The sequence below is a fragment of the Siniperca chuatsi genome, linkage group LG6 (genome assembly GCF_020085105.1).
Source record: "Siniperca chuatsi isolate FFG_IHB_CAS linkage group LG6, ASM2008510v1, whole genome shotgun sequence".
Lineage (NCBI taxonomy): Eukaryota > Metazoa > Chordata > Actinopteri > Centrarchiformes > Sinipercidae > Siniperca > Siniperca chuatsi.
Window position 1 is genome coordinate 578,673 of NC_058047.1, and position 13,252 is coordinate 591,924.

At 52.2% G+C, this 13,252-nt stretch overlaps 1 protein-coding gene across 1 annotated transcript in view; it reads left to right on the forward strand.

Moving 5' to 3' along the window:
* Positions 1–2,847: 2,847 nt before the first annotated feature.
* Positions 2,848–13,252, forward strand: part of LOC122877848 (ephrin-A2-like) — a 77,830-nt gene continuing 67,425 nt past the window's right edge. Inside the window, exon 1 of the mRNA XM_044199997.1 lies at positions 2,848–3,881. Coding sequence (XP_044055932.1) covers positions 3,718–3,881 — 164 coding nt within the window. The 5' untranslated portion in view covers positions 2,848–3,717. The remainder of the gene's footprint in view (positions 3,882–13,252) is intronic.

A 13,252-nucleotide genomic window follows, 5' to 3' on the forward strand; every position in this document is an offset into this window, starting at 1 on the left:
ATCTGAACTCAGAACAGTTCAGAAACCCTGACCCGCCTCCGAAGGCCTCCGAGGATGCTGCGAGAAATCAGTCTGGGTGCAGAGAAGTATGAGCTGAGGAACAACATCTGATCCCACCTGATCCCACCTGACATCACCTGATCCCACCTGACCCCACCTAACATCACCTGATCCCACCTGACCCCACCTGACATCACCTGATCCCACCTGACATCACCTGATCCCACCTGACCCCACCTGACATCACCTGATCCCACCTGACCCCACCTGATCCCACCTGACCTCACCTGATCCCACCTGACGTCACCTGATCCCACCTGACATCACTTGATCCCACCTGACCCCACCTGACATCACCTGATCCCACCTGACCCCACCTGATCCCACCTGACGTCACCTGACCTCACCTGATCCCACCTGACATCACCTGATCCCACCTGATCCCACCTGACCCCACCTGACATCACCTGATCCCACCTGACCCCACCTGACATCACCTGATCCCACCTGACCCCACCTGACATCACCTGATCCCACCTGACGTCACCTGACCCCACCTGACATCACCTGACCCCACCTGATCCCACCTGACGTCACCTGATCCCACCTGACGTCACCTGACCCCACCTGATCCCACCTGACCCTACCTGACGTCACTTGATCCCACCTGATCCCACCTGACGTCACCTGACCCCACCTGACCCCACCTGATCCCACCTGACCCTACCTGACGTCACTTGATCCCACCTGATCCCACCTGATCCCACCTGACATCACCTGACGTCACCTGATCCCACCTGATCCCACCTGACGTCACCTGACATCACCTGACGTCACCTGACCCCACCTGACGTCACCTGACCCCACCTGACGTCACCTGATCCCACCTGACTTCACCTGACATCACCTGACTTCACCTGACCCTGGACAGGTTATCTCTGCCCGGACCTGGACCTGAATCCGCTGGATTCTTTGCTTTTCATTTCAACATTTTAAATGAACCAATCAGAGAGCTGCAGGTGACCAATGGAGAACCTTCTTCCTTTCACACCAATAACGACGTCAGCATCATGAAACTGTGTTGTGGTTCAGAGTCTCAGGTCTGGGTTCAGACAGAGACAGATCCTGAACCAGATCCTGGTCTGGGTTCAGACAGAGACAGATCTTTAATCCTTCTTCTAAGAAGCATTTCCTCTGATCATAATCCTGATCACCACGACGTCACTGATAAAACAAATGAGTGATGAAGTTCATCTGTTGTTACCCGGTCCAGATGTTGGTCCAGATGTTTCAGACCGCTGTTACCCGGTCCAGATGTTTCAGACCGCTGTTACCCGGTCCAGATGTTTCAGACTGCTGTTACCCGGTCCAGATGTTCCTCCAGATGTTTCAGACCGCTGATACCCGGTCCAGATGTTTCAGACTGCTGTTACCCAGTCCAGATGTTCCTCCTGATGTTTCAGACCGCTGTTACCCGGTCCAGATGTTTCAGACCGCTGTTACCCGGTCCAGATGTTTCAGACCGCTGTTACCCGGTCCAGATGTTTCAGACCGCTGTTACCCGGTCCAGATGTTTCAGACCGCTGTTACCCGGTCCAGATGTTTCAGACCGCTGTTACCCAGTGTGTTCCTCCTGATGTTTCAGACGCTGTTACCCGGTCCAGATGTTTCAGACCGCTGTTACCCGGTCCAGATGTTTCAGACTGCTGTTACCCGGTCCAGATGTTCCTCCAGATGTTTCAGACCGCTGATACCCGGTCCAGATGTTTCAGACTGCTGTTACCCAGTCCAGATGTTCCTCCTGATGTTTCAGACCGCTGTTACCCGGTCCAGATGTTTCAGACCGCTGTTACCCGGTCCAGATGTTTCAGACCGCTGTTACCCGGTCCAGATGTTTCAGACTGCTGTTACCCGGTCCAGATGTTTCAGACCGCTGTTACCCGGTCCAGATGTTTCAGACCGCTGTTACCCGGTCCAGATGTTTCAGACTGCTGTTTCAGACCGCTGTTACCCGGTCCAGATGTTTCAGACTGCTGTTACCCGGTCCAGATGTTTCAGACTGCTGTTACCCGGTCCAGATGTTTCAGACTGCTGTTTTGCTGCTCCCTCTCAGTGTACGTGGTCATGGTCTGCATTTATTCATGGGACCCTCTGAAAGTTTAATAGTGCAGCTCCATTAATCTGTGGGCCCGTTTTAAAAGCAAGAATTAAAGATTCATCTGCCCCCTCCCCCCCCCCCCTCCAAAGCTGACACTGAAATATTCATGAGTGCTGAGTCACTGGATGGAGGAGGAGCGTCCTGGCCCCCCCAGACACACTCCTGAGTCCTGATCTGCTGAAGACTGGGAGGAAGTGAGATTACATGACATCAAAGCTAAACTGTAGAAGATGAATCTAAATGAAGCTTCAGTTTAACCCTGACAGACAGAACTGAATAGAAATATGTTTGTTGATCATATTATTATTATTATTATTATTAATCCGAACCTGCAGAGCACCTGAAGTCCTTCCCACCTGTGAGACACTTTGCATTGTGGGCTTTCTTTGTTCCTTGTGTGAATGTTTGAGGGAACTTTAGAAAAGTGACGACAGCCATGTTGGTTTGTGTCTCGGTCCGGGTTCATCAGACACACAGAGAACCTGTCCCGACCCGGACCCCGTCCAGCAGGAGCCAGACCTGATCACCGACGTCGGTGCTGGACCCCTCTGAATCCCCGCAGCAGGGTCAGCACGTGGAGGCTGTTAATGGCCGTGGACTCTCTGTTATATACGGAGGGAATGTCTGTCCACATACTTTTGGCCATGTAGCGCACTGCTGATACGGAGGGGGGAACACCGTGGATCAGAAGCTCCGCCCCCCGGGACGCACCGGGAGCAGCACTGAGCACTGAGCCGGTAACCGAGCCAAACGCTCCTCCTGCGGCTGCAACTCGGGTTCTCTCCGGCTTTGTCCTTCTCTCTGGCCCGGTTCCGCTCGGCTCTGCTCGGCTCGGTCTGCAGCGGCGGAGGGAAGAGAGCGAACCGCAGAAAGTTTGAATCCGAGTGTGAGACCCGCAGACCCGGTCCTGCTGCGGACTGACGGCGGGGTCTTGAACTTCCAGAGCGGCTGAAAACGGAGCGGGAGCAGCGCGGAGGGTCGCCGGGCTCGGGGCGGCTCGGGGCGGCTCGGGGCGCTGAGCTCCTCCGCGGTCACATCTCAGTTCGTGAGACTCTGAAAGTGTTGAGACACAAAGAGGACCGACATCCTGACTGAGAGCTCCGGGAGCGGAGACGGACCCGCGGACTGAGTTTAGTTTCCAGCAGGACGCGCTGGTCCCCGGTCTGCACACGGTCCTGCTGCGGGTCTGATCCGGTTCCGACTGATAAAAAGATGAAACTTTGGGGCCGTTTGTGCTCCTGGACGCGGATTTGGACGAATTCAAAGGACAGCCGTGAACAACATGGATTGTTGTAATTCTCGCCGCGCTGCCTGCTGGGAAATGTTCGGTTAAACGCGTGAGAGCGGGACTAATCGATGAATATTGAGTATCGATCTCCGCTGCGGATCCAAAGTGATTAATCTGCGCTCCACACAGCGGGACGCTGTTCTCCCGGACCCCCGGTGCGCCACAGTCTTTGATGTGTTTCGGTTCTGGTTCTGGTTCTGGTCCTGGTCCTGGTCCTGGTCCTGGTCCCTGCGGGTCACAACGCGCTCAGAGCTGAAGACAAGAGACGCGGATGTTCGCCGGGACGCAGCGCGCCGCGCCGCCGCGCATGGAGCGCTCCGGGCGGCCGCTGCTGCTGCTGCTGCTCGGCCTGCTGCTCCGACTCTGCTCCGCCGTCACCGACGACCGACTCATCTCCGACCGGTACGCGGTCTACTGGAACAGCTCCAACCCCAGGTAAGACCCGGTCCCGAGCCGGTGTTAGAGAGGCTGGCAATAGGGGAGAACGGGATCAGTAGTAACATCGGGGTCGTGGTCCAGACTCCAAGTTCAGAACAGAGCAGCAACGTCTCACCTTCTGTCAGAAACAAGTTCGAGTCCAAGAGAAGCAGATACAAGTTCAGGTCAGTTCCCCCCAGACCCAGGACCCGTAGGAGCTGGTCCGAGTCCGGTCTCAGGAGGATCAGGACTCGCTGATGTTTCAGAAATAAGATAAAGATGCTTCACCATCAGCGGTCCAACCGTATAATATTACGAACTTATTGATTTTTATCAGCAAAACCTTCAGTTTTTATTAAATCGGTCAGACTTCTGGTTATTTAAACACGATGGATTCGTGGGAGAACGTCAGACATTAATCTGAAATCGACCCGCCGGGCCTCCGATGCTCTGCCGGGCGACACGAGGCGTTCAGAGCCGCCGGAGGCCGACTGAACGACAGAAACGTTTATTCAGACCAAAACAAAGAAAAGGAATCAAACGTCAGACTCGAAACGACTTCGGGAACTTTATTATTCATTTATTAAAACTGGCGCGGGTCAGGTTTCTGTCCGCCGGCCGGCCGAGGGCGAGGGGACGTAGGCCGAGGCAGCGGTCCACGCAGACTCCCGATGGTCCCGCTGACCCCGGCCTCCCCTACTGCTGCCGCTGTGACCTTTGACCTCTGCTGTCGCTAACGTGTCATTTCTCCTCTTCTGTGGTTTTTCTATAATATTTCCGTCAGTGCTGACTGTTCTCTGCGCCTGGCAGCAGAGCGCTAACAGCTCACTGTTCTGCCCCCTGATTGGTCGCTGGTATCTGAACTGTCCAATAGGAGCCTGCAGTGAATAATCTGTCAGGGTTTTTATTTTGGAGGTTTTATAACGAAAACATCGACACCAAGTCTGAATAAATGTGTGTGTGTGTGTGTTTCTGTGTGTGTGCGTGTGTGTGTGTGCGCGTGTGCATGTGTGTGTGTGTGTTTCTGTGTTTTTGTGCATGTGTGTGTGTGTGTGTGTGTTTCTGTGTTTTTGTGCGTGTGTGTGTGTGTGGTCCAGATGTGTGCGTTAGTAATCGTGTTTATCTCGGCGTCGTGGTTCTCGTGTGTAAAGTTAAATTCTTTATGAAACCTATAATATTAGAAAGTGTCGTATTTCACACGTATGTGAATTCGTCACAGGTACAGTCCGTGGCGAGTGGCCATCTGCTGAGGAAGATCATGTGGTACAGTTGAAAGCTCTTCACATGCGATAAACATGTTCAGTATGGGATCAATGCACAGAAACAAACCAATCCTCAGCCAAAAAAGGGAGGATTTAGTTCTCAGTTAAAATCACAACTCGGATCAATCTGACGTTTGACGTGAAATTCTGTCGCCACGTTGCACTGACGATTGATCAGCCGCGTTTCTGATTTCACTACTAAAGCGCACACGAGGAGATGAACCGTGGCGTCCAGTCATCACGCCGTCGGACGAGCTGCAACCCGAGAGAAGTTCTGCCTGCTGAGACGTCCCGCAGGACTTCTGTAATACAGTTTATATATGTGTGTATATATGTGTGTATATATGTGTGTATATATGTGTGTATATGTACTCTGTACTGCAGTTCAGTCACCTCGCAGTACTTCAGTGTCCTGCTGTTTCACTGTGTGTATGTGTGTGTGTGTGTGTGTGTGTGTGTGTGTGTGTGTGTGTAAGAGCTGCAGAAACAACCGAGCATTGAGGGAAATGTAGTATTTCTGCCACGAGCCTGACAGTCGCAGTACTGCAGTACGTTTATCCTGCGATGTCTCCTCCTGTCGTGATGAATTTGTTGACTGTTTGTAGGTCCAGTCAGTGTAGAAGTGAGTTGCAGCAGTGCGGGCCCCACGAGCTCGGCCCCTCGAGCTCGGCCCCTCGAGCTCGGCCCCACGAGCTCGGCCCCTCGAGCTCGGCCCCTCGAGCTCGGCCCCACGAGCTCGGCCCCACGAGCTCGGCCTCGAGCTCGGCCCCTCGAGCTCGGCCCCACGAGCTCGGCCCCACGAGCTCGGCCCCTCGAGCTCGGCCCCTCGAGCTCGGCCCCTCTTTGTACTTTGTGGTGCTTTTCTGCGGCCGTTGAAGCTTCGGAAGACGAACTCTTCTTTTCTCTGAATTAGTTTTTTTTCGTTTATAAACCTGAACAAACAAAAAGTGTTTTCACATGTGAAAATAAATCCGGAATAAAATCCTCTTCACGTTATTCGCGTGTGACAAAACGACGTGATTTTTAAAATTCACATTAGTGTCGAACTCACACGTGACCTTCATCGTCACGTTCGTTCACATCTGGGAGTTTATTTGCGTTTTGCAGCCAAAAAATAAAACGAATACTTTAAACCCGTGAACGTGTTTCTTCTGTTTGATGCAGAATTTTACACAGAAACCAGAAACTGAACCTGAACCTGCCGAGAAAACGTTTCTGTTTCTGCGTCTCGATTCAGGACGTGCCGCCTCACTCGCTCTCTGTTCTGTCCACGCAGGCGAGATTCAACTCCATGGATGTTTGGTTTTGAAATGACAGAATAAGGTTTGAATGCCAGACTCTCAGCAGTGATTTACACCTGATTTCACTTTCATTTCCCTCTGATATCCCTTTAATGTGTGTGTGTGTGTGTGTGTGTGTGTGTGTGTGTGTGTGTGTGTGTGCGCAGCCTACAGTCTGTAATATTCCTGCAGAGGGTCTACAACCACATTTTATTTTGAAAATCAATTAATTTAACTCAGTGCAAAAAAAAAAAAAGAACAACAAACCGTCGCCACAGTTTATTTTGTAATGCGCTCAGTTTATTAGGAACAGCGGTGCTGCGATAAATCCTCCGGCTGAACGAGGCGCCGGTTCAAACCCCGGGACGGCAGGCCGAATGAAACGCTGCAGATCAGTGTTCCAGTCTCGGCCCTGCAGATATCCGAAGTCTTCGTCATGTAAATTAATTTCTTCTGCTTCGTTTGAAACTCTCTAATCTAATGTCGAATCCAATCATAAAGAAGCAAAACCAGATCCTGGAGCTGTAAGCGGGGCTGATCCTGGTGAGTTTACAGGAAGCCTGCAGCTATCGATTAGTCTGTCACTTATTTTCAAATGAATCGATCGATCGGCCTGAGCAGAGAGACGTTCACTGTTGTGATGAAGGAGCGGTGATCTAAATACTCGCTGATTAATTTTCTGTTAATTTTCTGAATCGTTTCTCGTCTCTGTCAGATTCCTGTTTTACCTTCACGAGTGAATCGAAGTGATTTAATTGTCCTGAATGGTTTTGGCCCTGTCGTGTTGCCGTAGGCCTCTTTAAAGCCTTTTCTGCTGATGTTGCAGTATTTCTTTTGTGTACTTCTACTGCAGTTTTCTGTCACCAGACGTTCTGCTCAGGCTGATCTCAGATCTGCTGTTCGGAGGCCAAACGAAGCATTTTTCACTTGTGACTGGACTCCGTTTCAGCAAATGAAATTATGAGGAAATGAAGTGTTCTTCTGTGGCCGCGGAGTCCCGAAGCCAAAAACACCAAAACCCCAAAAATGTTAACTGCATTAAAGTTTCCTCAAAGCAAAAAGCTCCAGAAAAATGTCCCAGAGCAAGAAAACAAACCCAGCAGAGCAAAGAGCGAGAGGAGAGTTTGGAGCGCAGCGAGCAGCTCCTGATGGGTTTAATAAAAACCAACGTGTGAGTCAGACAAACAGCGGAAAACATGAGTTCATCCTGCATGAATCCGCTTCAGACTGATCCGCTGGCCGCAGGCTCGAACCCTCCCAGAAAAACAAAGCAGGAACACGAGCAGTTCTTCTCCTCAGTGTGTTGGTGAATGAGCAGCACGACGCGAGGCTCGGGTGCGTCCCGAGGCCCCGTCTGCGCTTCGTTAGGCCGCGCGGCGTGCGGGGCGCGGGGACGGGTTCGGTCTTCAGCGAAGGACTCGCTTTGATGTAAGGAGGCTTAAAGTGGACAAAAGTCGGTCGTGGCGTCCCGCAGCAGAAACACGAGACGCTTCGGTTCAGGCTCAGCTGCGACAGCCGGGGGGGTCAAAGGTCAAACGCACAGTAACGAGCCGGCATGTTCGGACTTTTACCGTCTGCCTGAGACCGGATTCATTCAACACGTCAGAATCCAAAAACCAGATTCAGGTGCGATATTCTTACGACCGTCCAAACATCGTCTTCATCGCCGGCTCGTTCTCACCTCTTCATCACTTGTTAATCAGCTGATAAAAACACGTCATGTCTGATTGATTAAGCGGCTCATTAACCCGTTAACACACACACACACACACACACACGGTCCAGGTTTTTGGTCTTTTCTGTACAGTCTGCGTCCGCTGGTCCGTCTCTGCGCTCGTGTCTCTGAGCTGCTGGAGCAGAAAATGGCGGACGTTTTTGTTCAGAGGAAGAAACAGAAACACACAGCTGCAGCCGCCATTTTGTTCTGCCTCTTAACTCCAGGTCAGACCCCCTCCGCCCAGCCTTCACCCCCCCGCCCAGCCTTCACCCCAACCGTCCCGAGGAGCAGCAGGAGATCAGACACAACGGCTGAAATTCATTTCCTGAAACAGAAAAATACAAACGCAGGAAGCAGCACGATTATCAATCAACATCCTGATCAATATTTCTGACAAGCAGAAAAGAAGTTGTATCGTCGTGAACCGCAGGAAGTTGAATACATTACAGTCTGAACATCAGAGCTCTCGTGTGTTAATTTAGACAGAACTGGAAATAAAGTTCTTCAGGTTTAAACTTCGAGTTCAGCTGCAGAGTTTCAGAAATAATGATGATGATGAAGATGATGATGAAGAGCCTTCTGACTCTCTGGATATACATGTCGTCATTATTAAACTGCTCGTTAAACCCTCGTCACTCTCAGCAGAGTTCATCGTCTGTAATCTGGATCCAGGAAATGTTCAGAGGGAGCGGATGATTCTGGCGACGGCGTCCATGTTGGATTTCTACTCTGATTCAGGTGTCAATCAGCTGATCGCCACAGAGACAGATGAAAACTTATTAAATATCAGCTGTTTGTCCGGAGCTTCTGAATTTTCACCAAAGTGTAGAAACACCTGAGTATCAAGGAAATCACTCAGATTTGATTAAAATAAACTGTTTTAGAAAATCGACTCGTGGACAGTTTGCTTGAAACTTGCTCGCCACCGTTTTCAGACCCGAACCAGAATTTCTTCTATTTGCTTTGAAAATGTGTCAAAAAGTGGAAACGTTTCTTTTGTATTTCCGATAATATTTACAGAGATTTTATTTGAAAGACAGATGTGATCGACCGAATTTATAATGTAGATAAGTTTGTCATTTATTAATTTACTTGTCAGTTAACAGAAATGAACGGATCGTTCAGTGCGTGTTAGAAATTAAATGCAGATTGAAATAATTTTAATCTTATCGAGTGTACATTTCTTTTTTTCAATCGAATCGAATCAAATCTCCCAAAATCCTGCTTTTTTATGTTTAACCCGAAGGAAACTTTCTCCCGTTTCAAGGAAATAAACTAAAACAACCAAACTTTTTAAAACATTTCTTCTTCATGTTTTCAGTTTTGTTGTTTTGATTTTCAGCCGCTCAGTTTGTCAGTTTGTCAGCTGTTTGTCTGAGATCTGATCTGAGATCTGATCTGAGATCTGATCTGAGATCAAACTGCAGCTGAAGGAGCAGAAATCTGTTTCCTCGTTTCTTTGAGAGAATTAATAGAAGAGTTTTTATAACTCCGCTGCACGACGACAACGGTCATATCGAACATCTCGTCACGCTGTTACATCACGTCACGCTGTTACGTCACGTCACGCTGTCACATCACGCCACGTCACGCTGTCACGTCACGTGGCGTGGCGTGGCTTGATGTGACAGCGTGACGTGATGTGACAGCGTGATGTGGCGTAATGTGACAGCGTGATGTGATGTGACAGCGTGGCGTGGCGTAATGTGACAGCGTGACGTGACAGCATAACAGCGAGACATGGCGTGACAGCGTGACCGGATGTGACAGCGTGACAGTGTGGCGTGACAGTGTGGGGTGATGTGACAGTGTGATGTGACAGCATAACAGCGAGACATGGCGTGACAGCGTGACCGGATGTGACAGTGTGGCGTGACAGCGTGGGGTGACAGCACGGCGTGTCAGCGTGGCGTGATGTGACAGTGTGATGTGACAGCGTGATGTGATGTGACAGCGTGACGTGGCGTAATGTGACATCGTGACGTGACAGCATAACAGCGAGACATGGCGTGACAGCGTGACCGGATGTGACAGCGTGGGGTGACAGCACGGCGTGGCGTGACAGCGTGATGTGACAGCGTGACGTGGCGTAATGTGACAGCGTGACGTGACAGCATAACAGCGAGACATGGCGTGACCGGATGTGACAGCGTGGCGTGACAGCGTGGCGTGGCGTGACAGCGTGATGTGACAGCGTGACGTGGCGTAATGTGACAGCGTGACGTGACAGCATAACAGCGAGACATGGCGTGACAGCGTGACCGGATGTGACAGCGTGACAGTGTGGCGTGACAGCGTGGGGTGACAGCACGGCGTGTCAGCGTGGCGTGATGTGACAGTGTGATGTGACAGCGTGACCGGATGTGACAGCGTGGGGTGACAGCGTGGCGTGGCGTGACAGCGTGATGTGACAGCGTGACGTGACAGCATAACAGCGAGACATGGCGTGACAGCGTGACGTGATGTGACAGCGTGACGTGATGTGACAGCGTGACGTGGCGTAATGTGACAGCGTGATGTGATGTGACAGCGTGACGTGACAGCGAGACGTGGCGTGATGTGACAGCGAGACGTGGCGTGATGTGACAGCAGGACGTGATGTGACAGCGTGGCGTGACAGCTTGACGTGGCGTGATGTGACAGCCAGATGTGATGTGACAGCGTGGCGTGACAGCGAGACGTGGCGTGATGTGACAGCGTGGCGTGACGTGGTGTGACGTGGCGTGATGTGACAGCGAGACGTGATGTGACAGCGAGACGTGATGTGACAGCGTGGCGAGACAGCGTGGCGTGGCGTGACAGCGTGATGTGACAGCGTGACGTGACAGCATAACAGCGAGACATGGCGTGACAGCGTGACGTGATGTGACAGCGTGATGTGATGTGACAGCGTGACGTGACAGCGAGACGTGGCGTGATGTGACAGCGAGACGTGGCGTGATGTGACAGCAGGACGTGATGTGACAGCGTGGCGTGACAGCTTGACGTGGCGTGATGTGACAGCCAGATGTGATGTGACAGCGTGGCGAGACGTGGCGTGATGTGACAGCGTGGCGTGACGTGGTGTGACGTGGCGTGATGTGACAGCGAGACGTGATGTGACAGCGTGGCGTGACGTGGAGTGACGTGACGTGGAGTGACGTGGCGTGATGTGACAGCGTGACGTGATGTGACAGCGTGGCGTGATGTGACAGCGTGGCGTGACGTGGCGTGATGTGACAGCGTGACGTGATGTGACAGCGTGGAGTGACGTGGCGTGATGTGACAGTGTGGCGTGATGTGACAGTGTGGCGTGGTGTGGCGTGATGTGACAGCGTGACGTGATGTGACAGCGTGACGTGATATGACAGCGTGGCGTGACAGCGAGACGTGGTGTGATGTGACAGCTTGACGTGACAGCGAGGCGTGGCGTGATGTGACAGCTTGACGTGGCGTGATGTGACAGCGTGGCGTGACAGCGAGGCGTGGCGTGATGTGACAGCGTGACGTGGCGTGATGTGACAGCGTGGCGTGACAGCGAGGCGTGGCGTGATGTGACAGCTTGACGTGGCGTGATGTGACAGCGTGGCGTGACAGCGAGGCGTGGCGTGATGTGACAGCGTGACGTGGCGTGGTGTGACGTGATAGCGTGGCGTGGTGTGACAGTGTGGCGTGATGTGACAGTGTGGCGTGGTGTGGCGTGATGTGACAGCGTGACGTGATGTGACAGCGTGACGTGATATGACAGCGTGGCGTGACAGCGAGGCGTGGTGTGATGTGACAGCTTGCGTGACAGCGGGCGTGGCGTGATGTGACAGCTTGACGTGGCGTGATGTGACAGCGTGGCGTGACAGCGAGGCGTGGCGTGATGTGACAGCGTGACGTGGCGTGATGTGACAGCGTGGCGTGACAGCGAGGCGTGGCGTGATGTGACAGCTTGACGTGGCGTGATGTGACAGCGTGGCGTGACAGCGAGGCGTGGCGTGATGTGACAGCGTGACGTGGCGTGGTGTGACGTGATAGCGTGGCGTGGTGTGACAGTGTGGCGTGATGTGACAGTGTGGCGTGGTGTGGCGTGATGTGACAGCGTGACGTGATGTGACAGCGTGACGTGATATGACAGCGTGGCGTGACAGCGAGACGTGGCGTGATGTGACAGCTTGACGTGGCGTGATGTGACAGCGTGGCGTGACAGTGAGGCGTGGCGTGATGTGACAGCGTGACGTGGCGTGATGTGACAGCGTGGCGTGACAGTGAGGCGTGGCGTGATGTGACAGCGTGACGTGGCGTGATGTGACAGCGTGGCGTGACAGCGAGGCGTGGCGTGATGTGACAGCGAGGCGTGGCGTGATGTGACAGCGTGGCGTGACAGCGAGGCGTGGCGTGATGTGACAGCGTGATGTGACAGCGTGACGTGGCGTGGTGTGACGTGATAGCGTGGCGTGGCGTGGTGTGACGTGATAGCGTGATAGCGTGATAGCGTGACGTCACATAAGGAGATGTGAATAGCAGAGTCACGTGATGGGGAATCATATTGGGTTGTTGGTGTCTCTCCTCAGTCTGGTTCGGTTCGGTCCGGTTCAGTCTGGGTTCTGGTTTCAGATTCTGACCTTCAGTGTTTTCATCTTGTAGCTTCGGTCGATTAAATTTTACATTAAAGAAACTAAACGACCGGCCGAGCGCCACGTTTTCTCACAGCTTTGCCGATTTTGGCGTGTTTACTGTCGATCACATGACGCAGCTCTGAAGTAAATACGTTTAGTTACAGTAAACGCCATTTGTAGTTTATGGGTGTGTCTTTAAAACTACATTCTGTAATTTGAAATGAATCTTTATTGTTATTTGAATAATAAGTGCTGTTTTCCTGGAAATGGCCCGTGTTGTTCGGACGGACGTGGCTTCTGTCGGCGGTGATGGGAGCGGTGCGGATCGTCCAGGCAGCAGGAAACATGCCTCCTGTGTCGGTAGCGTGGACCAATGGCGTGGCGGCGTGGCGTCAGCGGGGAGAGGTTTCTGTCAGAGCCGCTCCTCCAGTTATTTTTATATTCTCCCCTCCTCGTGTCTCAGCACTTCATCATGCTTTCTGCTCCCTGCTCATGCATTTTAATGCCTGACCCACATTTCATTGGATCTGCACACACACACACACAC